Genomic DNA, 15,883 nt, shown 5'->3' on the forward strand with positions numbered 1-15,883 from the left:
GAACATATTCCTGATGATTGTGGCTCCTCCAGTACTTGTGGGTGAGAGTTACACAGTCTCTATATCATTGCAGACCAAGCTAAGCACAAACTACAAAACTGCTGTTGAACAAATTAATAAAAGAAAAAGAAATTAAAAGACTTCAAGTTTCTTATCAAGGGCTTCAGCCACAAACAAGCACAGAGCCAAACTGAAGACACACTTTCCTCATTTTGTAAATATTTACTTGTTAGCTTTTCCAAGTAAGAACAAGCAAAAAAATAAGCATCTAGGAATAAAATAAACTTCTAGGAAGCACACTGCAACCATTTCCTCAAGAAAACTATTTGCAACTAGCTAACAACATACAGATTTAGAAGAGTAGTAAACCCTATAACATCAAGGTCCCAAGGTAAACTCAGTCTCTAAAACAGCCCACGGTGTGCACAAAATTCTATAGTCCTGATCTTTCTCAAAGCTCATATTATCCAAGACAGTAATTTTCAAGCCCTGTAAGTCCACCACTTTTTTCTCACAGGACCAGTTCTCTATGAGAACCCACTCTGCAGTAACAGAAAAAGCAAAATCAATGAGATCATAAAAATAACAGGTACTTACAGAAAGATGATGTAGTCCAAATGGCTTCTAGAAGAATTAACTATTGGATTTAAAAGGTCCCATTCCAGAAAGGCATGCTGGGAAAAAGGAGCAATTACAGGATAACAGATTTTAAGAAGCTTTTTTTTTTTTCTTTTTTCTTTTCTTTTTTTTTTTTTGTGTAGTGAAGGTAAGGGGAAAGAACTTTTGTATGTTATCACATAGATGGATATACTGAAGTCAGTGATATTATTTCAGCTGAAACAGATCTGAACGAGCTAATTTGAATGCTAACAGTGTAGTTAGCACAGGCTGATTGTACGAGTATATGACCATTTCCTCAGGATTATCATCCTCTGCTGAGCTTTGTACTTCTATAGCTACATTACTGGTCTTAAGGCAATTATGTTTAAATAAGGCACACAGCATAATACACAGTTTATTTCTTATTGTAGATTTAGGAGTTGTTTCTGAGGTCCTGATTTCACCTTTCTTGCCCCATATCCCCCAACTTGTTCCATTTGTTTGCCTCTAAATTCTTTCATCACTTTTCCTTCCAGATTTATCTTTTTTTGGTTGCTACAATGCCCAATTCTTATTCTTCACCCCTTACATAATTTATCTTACCTCTCCCGCTCTTCTCTTTGCCTTTTCTCCCCATTTACTCTACCTCTCTTCTTAAAATGTTGTTTTCTAGTTCACTAGGAAAAAAATCTATTAGGATTGATGTTTTATACATTGTTTTTTAACTGTCTACTTTATTTGATTTAAAAAAAAAAATAAAATCCTTCCCTTCTCTCATACCCTGGGCTTTGGTACCTTGTCTTTTCTAATCGTGATTATTTTTTAATTTCTTTTTGCTCTTTTAGATAGGATAGTAAAGTTTTTCATCCACTTGTAATGCTATTATTTTTACTTGTGATTTTCAAGTGCATGAAAGTTTTCAGAATTTTAGCTATATGAAAGGGCAGGTATAGGATGAAGAGTAGTGAAAAGTGTGTTAAAAATGCTTAGTCTTCTGCATTTATAGAAGTTTGATGGTATTTTTACATTGAGAAAATTTCTGAAGATTGTAAATGTTTACTTAGTTTTGGGGAGTCCATTTGTAAAAATACAAGTGAAAAGGTGAGATATACTTGCTTGAAAATTTTCATGGCTATACAACTGTCAATGGAACTCTGCTACCAGTAGGAACATTAAGACTAACAACAGACTATATGTTTTTAATAATCTATTACCTTAAATTGCCTGAAGAGTGGCTAAAGAACATTGTGGTGGGAATAACTTTAGACTCTCTGAACTAGTACTTTCTGTATGACAGGACATCCATTCTCCTGCTTTGTGTAAGAGAAGCCCAGGGAGACAGTTTTTGCATAAATGAAAATTCAAAGGAGTTATAAAACAGCCAGTTAGAAGCGTTTGATCCTTGAGTGAGGGCCTAAAATAATCAAGATCAACATATTTACAGAATATATTCTTTTTTTTTAAATTGCAAATTAACTATGGTTCCTGAAAAAAAAATCAAAAAACTTTCAAAATACTACCAAAAAGCCTCCTTCCCCTTCAGTATAGTTAATTTTGCTTTATTCAAATGAACAAAACTTTTTCTCATGGGTTTTTCTATTGTAGCCAAAAAACCTGTACACTCAGAAAAGAGAGATGGCAGAAGACCAAATTCTGCTCTACTGTGCTAATGAAAGTAGGAGAAACTGATCAGGTCATTGGGCTACACTGGTTTCAGTAAGAGAGACAATGGTCCGAGTATGTGCTTAGTTAACTGATAACAGCCCAGCATGCCTGTTCTGGTTTCAGGAAAGCCACTCTATTTACCTCAGTTAACTGAGAGCAGAATTTGGCTTGCTATCTTTGTCAGCTGCAGGCAATCCCTGCATGAAATCCAAAACTATGGGTGTTCCACTCCAAAATACAATGGCAACATGCTGAGTGGTCATCTGGACCCTGACAGAAACCTGTTTTTATTCATACGGTAACCAACCTTGTTCTAGCATGTCAAAATCAAATATTATATATATACATATATATAAAACATTATGGCATTTAGCTTTTTAAACCATTTCTAATGTATATTTTCTACATCAATCATATTGTTTCATCATTGTGGCTACCTTTATCCAGGAATATCCCAATACTGTAAGTTGCAGGGGAAGGGGAATTGGTGATACTGTCTGGAGTGCACCATTTGAAGTAATGCTGCGCAAGATGGTCAGGGAGTACACACCATGGATCAAAAGACATCCTTTCCATGTTAGAGACTACATGTAAAAGACAAAAGATTGTTACAGGGTGGTAGCTTGATTACACTTATTTTCCGAAATACCTGTTGTTTTAACAGAAAACAGGACAGAGCAGTGGAATAGTTCTGGGAGAGCTTCCTTCTCCCTACAAATAGCCCTGTCCCTCTGTTTCAAAATAACATCGCTTGGTCAGAAAAGGATTCTCATTCTCTTTAACAACCCTGCCCAACTGCAGAGCAGCCGTATGTCACTTCAGTATAGAAGATTTAGTTTTCTATAATTACGTCAGAATATATTGAGTATGTTTAATGAGTATCCTCATGTAATGAAAGGAGAGCACTTCTATTTGGATTACCAACAACCCTTTATGAGATCATCCTAGAAACAGCTATATGCATTAAAATCTTGACTGAGAACATGGCACTTTCAATCGAATTAGGGAGACCTTCCTGCTTCTCCACAATTACAGATTATCAAGTAGACTATTAAAAACAAACAACAACTTTCAATTATATTGACTTTGTGTCATCCCAACAAGGAAAGTAGATGCTGATTATTTGGTTCTGCCTGAGTTAAATATTTGTCTGATTGACAAAGCCAATGCAGGGCAGTAAGGAAGGTTTGGAAGTAGCTGATATCATACACCAAAATAGAAAAATTCAAGATGAATTGGATTTAGACCTTTTTTTGTTAAACATTGAAGTCTAATCCCAGTACCTTTTTTGCAGGGGGGGCAGTGAGAACAAAATAAGTTAAATTATAGAAAAAAAAACCCAAACAAACCTCTGTAGTGCTGTTTGTGTAATTCTGCCTCTTTTAGACACTCAAAGAAGTAGTTTCTACATGCTGCAGAAATTTAGCAAAGTAAATGTAGAGATAGGGATTGTTCTGGACTGACACTGACAAGTTTAAGAGCTGAAAGTGACTTTTAACATTTAAATCTGTTTAACATAAACACAGATTTTGACAGAGGCTCTGTGCTAATATCATTTTTCTGAGATGCGACCTATAAGTGTTAGGAAGAGACTCTACCACAGTACGTTCACATTGAAAAGAGAATGACTTGGGTTCTAATCTCTGCTCTCCTTAGTGCTTACCTCTTTTGTATGACAACAATTTTAATACAATGGGCATGGTGTATTTTTCAAAGTTACGCCTTCTGCCTCTAATGGCTCTCTTGATTTTCAATGCAAAGTAAAACAGCTTTGAAGTAATAAGGCAACAGCCTCTTCCCCTAACCACCTTCACCTGATGGTTAGGCTATATTTTGAGAGAGATGAATTTCAGCCCCTGAAGGTTAAGAAGGAATTACAACATGGCTTTCCCATGCTCCAAGTGAGTAATTTAACCCTTTTACTAGGGTAAAGCACAAAGAAAACAATTTTGCATGTTATTCCTCATAATACTTCTAGGAAAGGAAACTTAGAATTCCTAAAGCTCAAACTATTAATGACTTCTAAACTATATTCAGCTTTTAAGTATTCAGGACACTGTTTATAGATGTTTGCAATATACATTTTTTTGAATCAGATCCCACAGATGAGACATGCAAAGAGGTGTCTAAATTACAGGTTATAATGAATCTCTGGCATGAGATGGGTACTTAAACTGCACAGGACTGTAAAGATTGAGGCACCTTAGTGCATGCCCAAAAGGAGATCTTACATAATGTGCTGAACTTTCCTGCTGCAAGGTGCTACATATGGATTGCTCAGTAGCTAAGCAGAATTTTTACAGATCACACTGTAGCATGTAGGGGGCTAAACAATGCTTAACTCCCTTTTTTGGGAGCTAAGTCACTAGCATGTGATTTTGTGTGTATAATATGAATGGTTGAAATTACTCAAACTGTATCTACTAATGAGATGGGCAAGGAAAGAGAATATTATATATTTAATTTAGTATTCTGCCTTGTACAGACATTAAGTTTTGGTCCTAGTTTTTTTGTTTGTTTGTTTCTGGGTTTTTTGTGTGTGTTTTGTGATGTCAGCAAAATTCAATACCCTTAATTCAATAAATTATAGACATTTTTTGTCTGAACTTTTAGAGTTTATTCTCATGAACCTCTCTTTACTGCATTGCCCACAAGAAAAAGAGGCATAAGTGAGGAAAAGAGAGATAAGGACATACAGATACTAATTTGTTTAAAGTTAGCCAGTATCTGAGTGCATACGTAAGATGCTCATGTTACTGCTAGGTCATAAACTAAACTGATAGTGAGAATATGTATTTGCAGTACAAAAGAACAGAGAACAGTAGAGAATTTTACAAATATGAATTACAGAAATCTCTTGAGGAGGAGAAGAAACATAAGAACAAATCACAGTTAATCTCCATATAAACATCAGAAAAAGCAGACAAAGAATTCCATTTACTCCAAGAATATATATGCTGTAATTTTTTTAAACCTGGAAGCCAAACAATTTGCTGAGAGCCTCCTGAGGTATTCTGAACATAAGCAAATTCTAGTTACATTGATGAGAGCAGTGAGAGTGCAGCATCTTTACAGACAAGATGAGACTGCTTTGTGAGCTTTCTAGGGGATCAGAGAGCTGAGCTGCAGAAGCTTAATAGAAGCCAGACTATACTAGCCCATATACATACCAGTCTTTGTCTAGTCCAGTTTTATGGTATCTCACATTAAATAGTGATCTTGCAATCTGTTCTGTGTCACAGGGTAGTCACATGTAGGAACAAGTTTAATTGCCTGATGGGACTGACATTCCACATGAGTGCAACAGTACTCTTCTGAATCAGGATTCGGTAACTCAACAAAATTCATTATTTCATTATGACACTGTGCCACGCCTCAGGTTTCTTGTTTCTCTTGCTGGTTGTAAAGCAGTCCTTACTATTTGCATGATTGGCTGTGTGAACTATGTAAAATAGGCTATTCATTCCTATTTTCTCTGTGTTTTGCTAAAGTTTCATGATGTCATTGTAGGTAATCTTTGTTAAAGGAAAATGTTAAATCTAAATATAGTAGACAAATTACTGTAGCTGCTGTTCAGCACTCAACAGTGATAAGAAACTACATGGTTTCTCCTCGCCACCTCCTCCTCTTGGTTTAGCAGTGAATTCCAATGAAAAATGTAAGTTGTGGTTCTGGGGCAGCAAGTCTGGTCTATAGTCAGCTACCACATCTTCATTACACATCTGAGATAAATTTGGACTTAGATTTCCATATCCTGGGTAGTGGTATACAAGAAAATAATCTTGACCCTGACGTGCTGGATGGGCACACGAGGGTGTTTAAGACAGTGTAAAGAACTACTCAGGGACTTTCTTAATGATTTATTTCACCTCTAAATCATCTCCTCAGCAGGTGAAGACCATGACAAAAAACTGTGGCTTTACTGAGACAGTTAAATGCACTGGTCCTTCCTGAATATTGGAACAGGCTATTTTAGGTAATAAGAAGTTATTAATATCACTCCATTGATAAAAATGGACCTCAACTGGCCCCAAAATGGGAGCATAATCAAGGTAGTTAGTGCACTTCCCAAGTTCTTAGGATATACACTGACTCCAGATCTTCCTGTCTCCAACTTGACATGAAATCACATTGAGATAATCCTCCTTCGACAGCAAACCTTCTTCTATAGGAATGAGATTTAATAACTATTATAAATAAAATAACAGCCAGGATTACACTTTTGCAAGTGCCTATTCAGATGATCACAATGATTTTACTACCTCTGCATTCTAAATATGTTCAGTACTGAACCTCATCCACAGACCATATGCTACATCTGTTCTGCCTACTAACAACTCCATCACCTCAGTACAATAACTCTCAATTCATGCTTGAATGATCCAGAGCAGAATTTGACCCACCTTATACCAGAATATTGCAGATAAAAAGGGCTAAGATTCACCTTAGCGCTTATATTTTTAGGAACCGTTCATTAGCCATGAAGCTATCTTCATGGCTATATAGTCAAGCTATCTTGTAGTAAAGTGAAAAACAAGCTACCTTACGACTTCCAATTCAGTTCAAAGAAGGGCATACAAGCAAAATGGAATAGCAACTTGAATGAAAGCAGTAGCCCAGTCTCTATCAGTCTGTTTATAGAGTGAGATTATTATTATGATTAGTGCAAATGGACATGGATAACCCTCTTTCTGTTTCTGAGACACATCTGTAGATCATCCTCCATTTAAATCTGTCTGCTGCTTGCTGTGCTACTGGAAAACACAAAAACAGACATCTGCGTTCCAGATAGGCACAGCCACACAATATGAATGCCATTTAATATCCATTTAAAACATGATATTAATCATTTAATGTGTAGATGGCAAAGCGGAAGAAGGAGGGATATGGCAAGTTGGAAGTGTTGAGATGGGATATGGGGGAAGAAAAAGTTAATAGGTAAAAGAGAGAGATACAGAAAAAGCACTTTTTTTCTTCCTTTTTATGGCAAACAAGATGTTGTTCTCTCCACCTTTCACTTAGACTAAAATCAGCTGTGAGGAATCCATCTCTCCCTCATTTCAGTTGGATACCAGTCCATTCATCCACAAGCAGAACTTGGCATCATGTTGCAGCAATGCTGCTTGTTCTGATACTCTGGCAGTAACACTGACTGCCAAAAGGATAATTCCTGGTATAACTCTATTTTAAGTCATACATGAGATACCAGGTGTGTTAGGTTAGTCTTTTATCTAGAAATTGTGGCCCAAGTATTAGTATAGGCAATGTATTTCAGAAAATACTTTTTTCTTTTCATGACCCATTCATTTATCTGATTGAGTAAAATCGCTTTCCATGAATAAAAATCTTGCAAGATAAATCCCAAAAATGCTGACAGTGGGCTACATTTAAGTGGATAATTGTCACTAAGTCACTCCCAAGGAATGACTTTGGAAATTGCATATCTAACAGAATTTTGTTACCTTAAAACCATTCAAATGTTACTATTCCATTTTACCATAGATATATATACTGTTATATTGTAAGTTATTTACATTGTCTAAGACTTCCCTCATTAGCTTCAGTCATTTGGTCATCTAGTTCTGCTGACCAAAAAAATCTGCTTTTTCAAAGCCAAGAATAGCTGCGTAAGTTGTGCAGTTTTGCTGCACAATATTTTTCATCAATAATCTGGAAGTTTTGCAGTCCTTTATTGATGAAGCTTTAGACTCAAGCTCAACTAAAATGTTATATGTTATCATTGCTTGTTAGAGTCTAATGTCTCCCTATTAACGGAAAACTTGAGTACTTCATATCAAAAAAATAAAAAACTTGACACTCTAGCGTTCGTCTGTATTTTCTCAGCCATCAGACAAATCTTCTGGCTGCTGCCACGCATCCGCATTACCAGCAGTAGTGCTGGGTAGTGGCAGTAGCAGCAAGGTTTTTGAAAACTTCCTCCTGTTTGATACTGCTGTGAAGTGGGTAACTGATACCCATTATAGCAGGCTTAGAACCTATGGTAGATCCTATTCCTAAGCCATTTCTGCCAGGAAGAAATCTACTACTTCTACTCTTGTGAAAGTAAAAATTGCGACTTGGCCACAAATAAAACAGGTGTACATAATGAATATACATGTCAGGCTAGCAACTAAGAGGTAAAATCTAAATATTCCTGAGGTCTGGCTAAATTTTTGAGTTTTCACATAGCTTTCTGAAGAGTAATTGGACCTGACTCTGAATATTGCACAAAATATAAGAATAATTTTGTTTCATTTTACCATAAATAAAAATAAAAATAGTCCCATTACAGCTAGGATGAGTGTTTGTCTTTAGCTGTATGCATGGAGCTGCTGTGGGAATCATGAGATATATCTGAAAATGAAATTTCATCCTGGAAAAAACTACAGGACAATTTAGCATTCACAACTTCAGCACCTGTAAAGTTAGTTCATTTCCTTGTGTGCATCGGTTTTCTGGTTCAGCAGCAGCTAGTTTGGAGACTAATAACAGTGTGACAGCTTGACTCCATTCAGTGAGTGTTTCCCAAAACTCATCAATGGGCTCACACAGTGAAGACTGCACTTGAGCCAGCCCATATGTGCTATTTTGTTTAAACTTGATTCATATCTACCTAAACTTCAGTCAAAACAATATATTGCAATTTAGATACAGCATTACCTTCTTTTATTTTCCTTTTAGCTCCATCTTTTCTTTTTCTTTCTTTCTTATAGCTTCCATTTATTACCATGTTAAAAATACGGAAAGCACATATTCTTTCATGTTTTTACAGCAAAGCTTTAGGCCACAAATGTACTTCTGTATATTTGCATTATTTTTGTGATTTCCTTAGGTTGCTCTATAGCAGAGAAACAGCAATAAAATCAGAAAGTTGAGTGGAAAGATCGAGAGAAGCCTAATGATCACAAAACCTAAGACTCTGTATCTAAAAATCACCCTATTTTTCCCCTCCTTTTTCTTTTTTCTTCCACAGCATTCTGACTCCAATTGTAACCTGAAGAAGCGAGTAAACTCCGTAACGTCTCAGGCAAATCAGTCTCCTGAAGCCAGCATAATATCAAATAGTGCATCCCAGTGTCAACCAGTGTCTGTTCTTCCACCAGTCCCACCACCACCACCTATTGGAGGCACAAGTAAAATAGACCAGTATTCTAGGATACTTTTTCCAGTGGCATTTGCAGGATTCAACCTGGTATATTGGGTCGTTTATCTTTCAAAAGACACTATGGAGGTGAGTAATAGAATTTCTAAATACTTGCTTATAATATGTTTACTTGACCAATATTATTTCAATTGTTCATTTTGTTGCCATGTTACACTGAGCAGAACACGTTGTGCAAGACAACGTATGACGCCATTCTCAGCAAACAAACTAATCTTAAATCTTCTATTTCTTAATCTTCCTATCTGCACTAAGGAATGGTAGACTTATCTGTTGAAGCAATGCAGTGAATGAGATAAGAACTTTAGTATCTCCTAAGGTTTGCTCAGTGAGGTAATAAGATAACAGTCTCCACAAAAATGTTTGTTATTCATTCTAAACATTTATCCATAGTGTGAAGAATTAACTACTGTAGTATACAGTTTGTGAATCGAGTCCACGTTTTTATACATTTTAACACTGATTTTTCTTGTTTCTTCATATAGCTGAACAGTTTTATGCAGATACAGCTGCTGAATTCTTTGCTTAAGTTAGTTTGAATGAGGCAGAGAATGATCATCTCTTTAGATATCCATGAGGTCCAGAAGAGGTGTGTGCCCTGCAAATTGAGCATGTCTAGAATAATCAGTCAGTGATTAGCTTATAATTTTCAAGCAATCATTAAACTTTAAGTCTTTAATGCTTTAATTCTCTAATTTTTCCCTTTTGCCTAAATACAGCTAATGGTGTCCTGTTTCCTTGGTAAAAAATACATTCATTTGCCTTGTTGCCATAGAGTTTTTGCATCTCACTGTACATTGCAGTCAATATGATTGGTACATTTAGCTTTATTTAGGACAGCTAGAGAGATAATGATGGTATTTAGATAGTACTGAATGCACAAAGTCCCCCATCAATAAAAACAGAAGCTGGCAATCTGGTGTGAGTAGTGAGCAGATTGTACCTTTATTTCCCAGATTAGAGGTAAAGCAGGCCAAGGGAAATCTCGTGGACAGCCAAGAGATGTTACAGTTCAAAGTAACAAGACAGTGCTGATCAGTTGATTGGTGGCATCTTGCCTCTGCTTGAAGCAGAGGTTACTAGCCTCTAATTTTGTTAATTTTTGCTGCTAGTACGATCTGTAAAATGCTGTCTCTCAAAGATGGAGCATGTTGCCAAGCAGCTTATATGAAATCAGGAGGGCAGGAAGATAGGAGGCACTATCCCTTACAAATGTTTCTGCAGATGTCTCTCTCAAGAGGTCACAGCTGCTAACTCCTGGCCACTCAAAATCTGCCCAATGCTAAATTTAGCATTTGTGCCAGAGTTACTGATCCTGCTATTAAAATATTGACTATGTGTGCAAATTACTTATCTCAATCAGAGAAGGGAAGTATCAAAAAACTCATGTATATTCATTACAGCTTCTGTTTAGAGGCCAGTTCCTCAGCTTATGTATCTTCCCGTTAACTTCAGTGATTTCATTCAACAATTCACTTTTTGGATCTAGAAATATTTGGAACATAGTTGCCATTTCCCTTGGCAGTGATGAAATATTTACACTGATCCTTATATATTAATAGTTATATTAGAACTAGGCTTTTAAAATACTTCCAAATTCTAGGACATAGTGCTGACTATAAATATTTTTTAAATGCCACTTTTACAAGCTCACAAACCTGCTCGCAAACTCAGAAATTATGTTCTGTAGTAGCCTTATAGAATGACAGAAATCCAGAAGCAAGATTTAGAAAACAGAACAGTATTGACAGCTGGGTTATTTCGAATGATGAAGAATGTAAACAATTATGTAAAATGTTGATAAAGCTCTTCTTCATAAATTACATTTTCCTGTTTGTGTAGTCAGTTATAACTAATAATGATTGTGATATACATTGCTAGGTTTCTAATTCAATATGTTGTATCACTTTACCAGTTGTTACTTCCAAGGAAAACCAGGATTGGTTTTACTTTAAAAATATATTAAGCATATGTAAGCCTTTCCATTGAAGCAGAGGAGATACAAAAGTTAGGTGAGCAAAGCATGGCATGCTTCAAGGCCAGTTCAACTCAATCACAGGCTCAAGCCCAAAAGATTAAATATTAGTACAATATTACTCAGTTAATAAATTTAATTTCATTGAGAAAGTGCATTTTGTGCAGTATTTCAGGTATATTAGCTTTTCATTTGAGTTACTTTGAGTTCATTTGGCTTTTGTTTAAAAAACAAAATGAAAAAAAACCAAACCTAATCAGTTCATTGAAACAACCAAATTTCCTGTGCACAAGTTCTTGTAGAGCACCTTTCTAGGATTTTGATTAGTGTAGTTTGGAGTGCGGAACATTATTCACCTAAGTCTGTTATTATGTCTTTGGACAGTGCATATAGAATAAATCAAACATTTCATGAATCTTCGTAAAAGCAAGCTATTAGCACTGGAATCAAAGGTAATTTTCAACTTCTGTCATGATCTTCTGGCCAGATTCTTCCTTTGACTTTGAAAGAAGTTCAAGAATAGTTTTTTACTTAATGTTCTGGATTCAGAGCCTCAGCATGAAATGAGGAGCTCTCTCCTAAGCTGTTTGGTAGCATTTCTGCGCACTACTAGGCAGTTTTCTTATGGCTTAAGTAATGGGCCATGTGTTGCAGAAATGAAGAAGTCATTCTTGTGTATTGTATCTGATAATATTTATAAGAACCTTGGGGCTTGAGTACTTTTCAAAGTGCTCCTTGGAGTACCTTTTTCTTCCCTCTCCATTTAATCTTTTTCTTTTTGGAAGACTTCAGGTTAATCACCCTTTCTCTTACTATACATGTAAATTAAGAGGATGTTAATTACACAGAAATTTTAGGATTTCAAAGTTTGCAGAATGAAGAACATGTTTCAAAGAAAATGAATGCCTTTAAATATTTGAATATTATTTTTCAGAACAGCCAGTATCGGGCAGATAGCAAGAGTATCTTAGACTGAACTCTGTATTTGTACTTCTGTATATATTGAATCAAGTCCAGCTCAGCAAATCAGGAAGTTTAGTAGCAAACTTTCTTTGTAAAATTAATCTTTTGCTACATTTTTAAGCAAAATAGCACCATTCTCACACTGAACAAATGAAAAAAAAAAAAAAAAAGAAAAAAAATTCCAAGTTGAAATTAAGTGCTTTAACTGAATGCTTTTTATACATGGATGGGGATAAAGTTATTTTCTGGCCTTAATATTTAAATAAATGGTTCTATTCTCCATTGGAACAAGTGGGAAAACATTCTTATTCAGTAGCAGTTGTCCACCATGCAACTTGATACATAAAAGATATTTCAGTGTAAGCTGGTTTGCATTGTGGAGTAGCAATAGCATTGCAGGACAACAGTTACATTGGTAAAAGTATAAAAATGAAGCTAATATAGTTCTCTGCCTGCATTTTGCTAGACAGCATGTTGTTAGAACCTAATATAAGCAAAGGACAACATAAAAGTAGAAAAAAGGAGGTACTTGAAAATAATTAGATGACAGAATCCCCAGTTGAAGTAACAGATGCCAGCTTTTAGACCACAGAAAATGCTGACAGAATCATAGAATAGAATCACAGACTGGTTTGGGTTGGAAGGGACCTTAAAGATCATCTAGTTCCAACCCCCCTGCCACAGGCAGGGACACCTTCCACCAGACCAGGTTGCTCAAAGCCTCATCCAATCTGGCCTTAAACATTGCCAGGGAGGGGGCAGCCACAGCTTCTCTGGGCAACCTGGGCCAGTGTCTCACTACCCTCACAGAAAATAATTTCTTCCTAATATCTATCTAAATCTACTCTCTTTCAGTTTAAAACCATTCCCCCTCGTCCTGTCACTACTTGCCCTTGTAAAAAGTCCCTCTCCCACTTTCCTGTAGGCCCCCTTCAGGTGCTGGAAGGCTTGCTAGAAGGTCTCCCTGGAACCTTCTCTTCTCCAGGCTGAACAGCCCCAACTCTCTCAGCCTGTCCTCACAGGAGAGGTGCTCCAGCCCTCTGATCATCTTTGTGGCACTCCCCTGGACTTGTTCCAACAGCTCCATGTCCTTCTTATGTTGGGGGCCCCAGAGCTGAACGCAGTACTCCAGGTGGGATCTCACAAGAGCAGAGTAAAGGGGCAGAATCACCTCCCTCAACCTGCTGGCCATGCTGCTTTTGATACAGCACAGGACACTGTTGGCCTTCTGGGCTGCAAGCACACATTGCCGGCTCACGTTGAGCTTCTCGTCAACCATCATACCCAAGTCCTTCTCCTCAGGGCTGCTCTCAATCCCTTCTCCGCCCAGCCTGTATTTGTGCTTGGGATTGCCCTGACCCACATGCAGGACCTTGCACCTGGCCTTGTTGAATTTCATGCGTGATACTTGTATGACAAGCCCACCTTTCTCTCAAAAGGTTCTATAATGGTAATGCTGGCAGATGTTTAACTATAGCAATATCACTGTGCCATTTATAATATGAAAAAAATAAAGCATTAAAATTACCCTAAGAGGACTTACTCCCTGACTATGTAAGGTCAGTTTGTAATTAATTTAGATGGAAAGCTTGAAGATGTGACATCCCCATGACTTATACATGCAAAATGGAACAGGCATGTTTCTATGGTGCATGTTCTTCTGTAGAGTACAGTAATATCTGTCATCCACAAAAAGCTCTATACAGTAACAAACAACACACATTTGTCTAGATTAGCCAAATAGAGAAGTTCTTGAAAAGAGAACAAACCTATCTGACAAATGAGAAAAAGTCATACAGCATTTCTGGCTTTATTTTTGGCTTTAAATCTTGATAAGTCCTTGAGCTGAATACTAATTTATGACAGTGACCTTGGTAGGTGAATTGCATGCTTAGTTTATTTTAAAATGTGCTTGATTTAGAATGCAAAGAGTGCCCTATTAATGAGAAGAATATAAGTACTTAGTCTACCTTTGCCATATAATTCACAATGCATATGCTGTTCTCGCATCTTCTTACACATCTTCTTTCTAAAGTAACCTGTCTTAAGCTTTATATGTAATGTTATATTACACTTTTTAATGTAGTGAAATGTGAAACGATGGAGTAACTCAAACTAAAGAAGGATATGATGTTAGAGTTTTGAAGATAAACTGCACAAAACCAAGCAGAAAACAGCTTTTATGTTTGGGAGCAGAGGAAGGTACAAAGTCACTGAATGTGCTAAATGTGCTGAGTCCTGGCTATTATTTGGATGCAGAGAATGTAGTATGATGGCAGAGAAAGAGTTATGTAACAGGTTGAAGGAGAAGATGAGATGCTAATGACACATGGGTCAAGTGGGAAGAAACAAGAACAGAAAGAAACAAAAACTGGAAAAGTATCTTCAGCATGTTAATATTCATAAAGCTTGCAGTGCATGTTGTTACATCATGTTTCAGTTTAAACACTGGAAAAATAAAGTTCAGGAGAAAACAATCGTTGCCATATATACTTACAATTGAGCTTTGATGATCCATGTAATGAACATCAAGTTCTAAGAGGATTCTCCCTTGTAATGCAGTTCTATTTGGAGTCTGCTGAGACAGTTAGAAATCAGGTGGTTTTGTTGGCTAACTTCGTTGTTAACAACCTGTAGCTTAAACTCCTCTCTAAACTTTTCTTCCAGTTTTTTGAACCTAATGCAATGCATCTTCGAAATGACCATCAGTCCAACTGAAGAACAACTCAAGACTTCAAAGAAATCACTGAAGGTTGCGTAGGGTTGAAGGGACTTCAAAGGATTTGTCTATCCACAGGTGCTCTCAATTTTCAAACAGGGAATATTTATATTGGACATCACCTGGAAACAAACTCTGGACAAATCAAAAAGAGAAACTGCACAGGATTGTAACAATACTTTCTTGATATTTCTTACATTGATTCTATTACAAAAGTTCTTGTTATTTTGTTCAATTGTCAAAGAAAAGAATGTGCATTTGTACTAATTCTGTTATAAACAATTGAATGTTTACATAATATAACACATCAATAACAAGATTATTTTTTTAAAATACAAGAAGGATTGCTAAAATAAGCCTGATTCTGAAGTATGGCACGGTTTCACTGAAAGGTTAGGAACTGCACTGGTTAGCAGCACTTGAAACTGAGCCAAAATAATGTTAAGAAATCTCATAAAAGGGAGCTGCAATCCCATCATGTTTTCATTACCCTTTCATAAAAAAGATGAATTATGAATTCTGATTATAATTTCATCTCCTTTAATTTGAGATAATATTTATAAAGAACAAGATATAAGGAAAAAAGAAATAGAAACTATTGTTTATGTACTTTCGCTGGTTAGTTATGATACTGTAACTTTTTTTATTGAGAGTGACCATGGAAGTACAACCAGTCTAATAACAAGCAATTTCTGGGCAGGATCTAGAAATGCAGGACTTCGATGTCAGGGAGTTTTCAAGGTCTAAAGCTGAATAGACAGAAAGATGCAGCTGCTAATCAAGCTAAATGCAAGCCTCC

At 36.4% G+C, this 15,883-nt stretch overlaps 1 protein-coding gene across 1 annotated transcript in view; it reads left to right on the forward strand.

Moving 5' to 3' along the window:
* GABRA6 (gamma-aminobutyric acid type A receptor subunit alpha6) overlaps window positions 1–15,223 on the forward strand; it is a 29,194-nt gene extending 13,971 nt beyond the window's left edge. The window contains exons 9-10 of the mRNA XM_068417167.1: window positions 9,239–9,496; window positions 15,033–15,223. Coding sequence (XP_068273268.1) covers window positions 9,239–9,496; window positions 15,033–15,083 — 309 coding nt within the window. The 3' untranslated portion in view covers window positions 15,084–15,223. The remainder of the gene's footprint in view (window positions 1–9,238; window positions 9,497–15,032) is intronic.
* Window positions 15,224–15,883: the final 660 nt, after the last annotated feature.

Source organism: Nyctibius grandis, chromosome 22, assembly GCF_013368605.1.
Source record: "Nyctibius grandis isolate bNycGra1 chromosome 22, bNycGra1.pri, whole genome shotgun sequence".
NCBI lineage: Eukaryota > Metazoa > Chordata > Aves > Nyctibiiformes > Nyctibiidae > Nyctibius > Nyctibius grandis.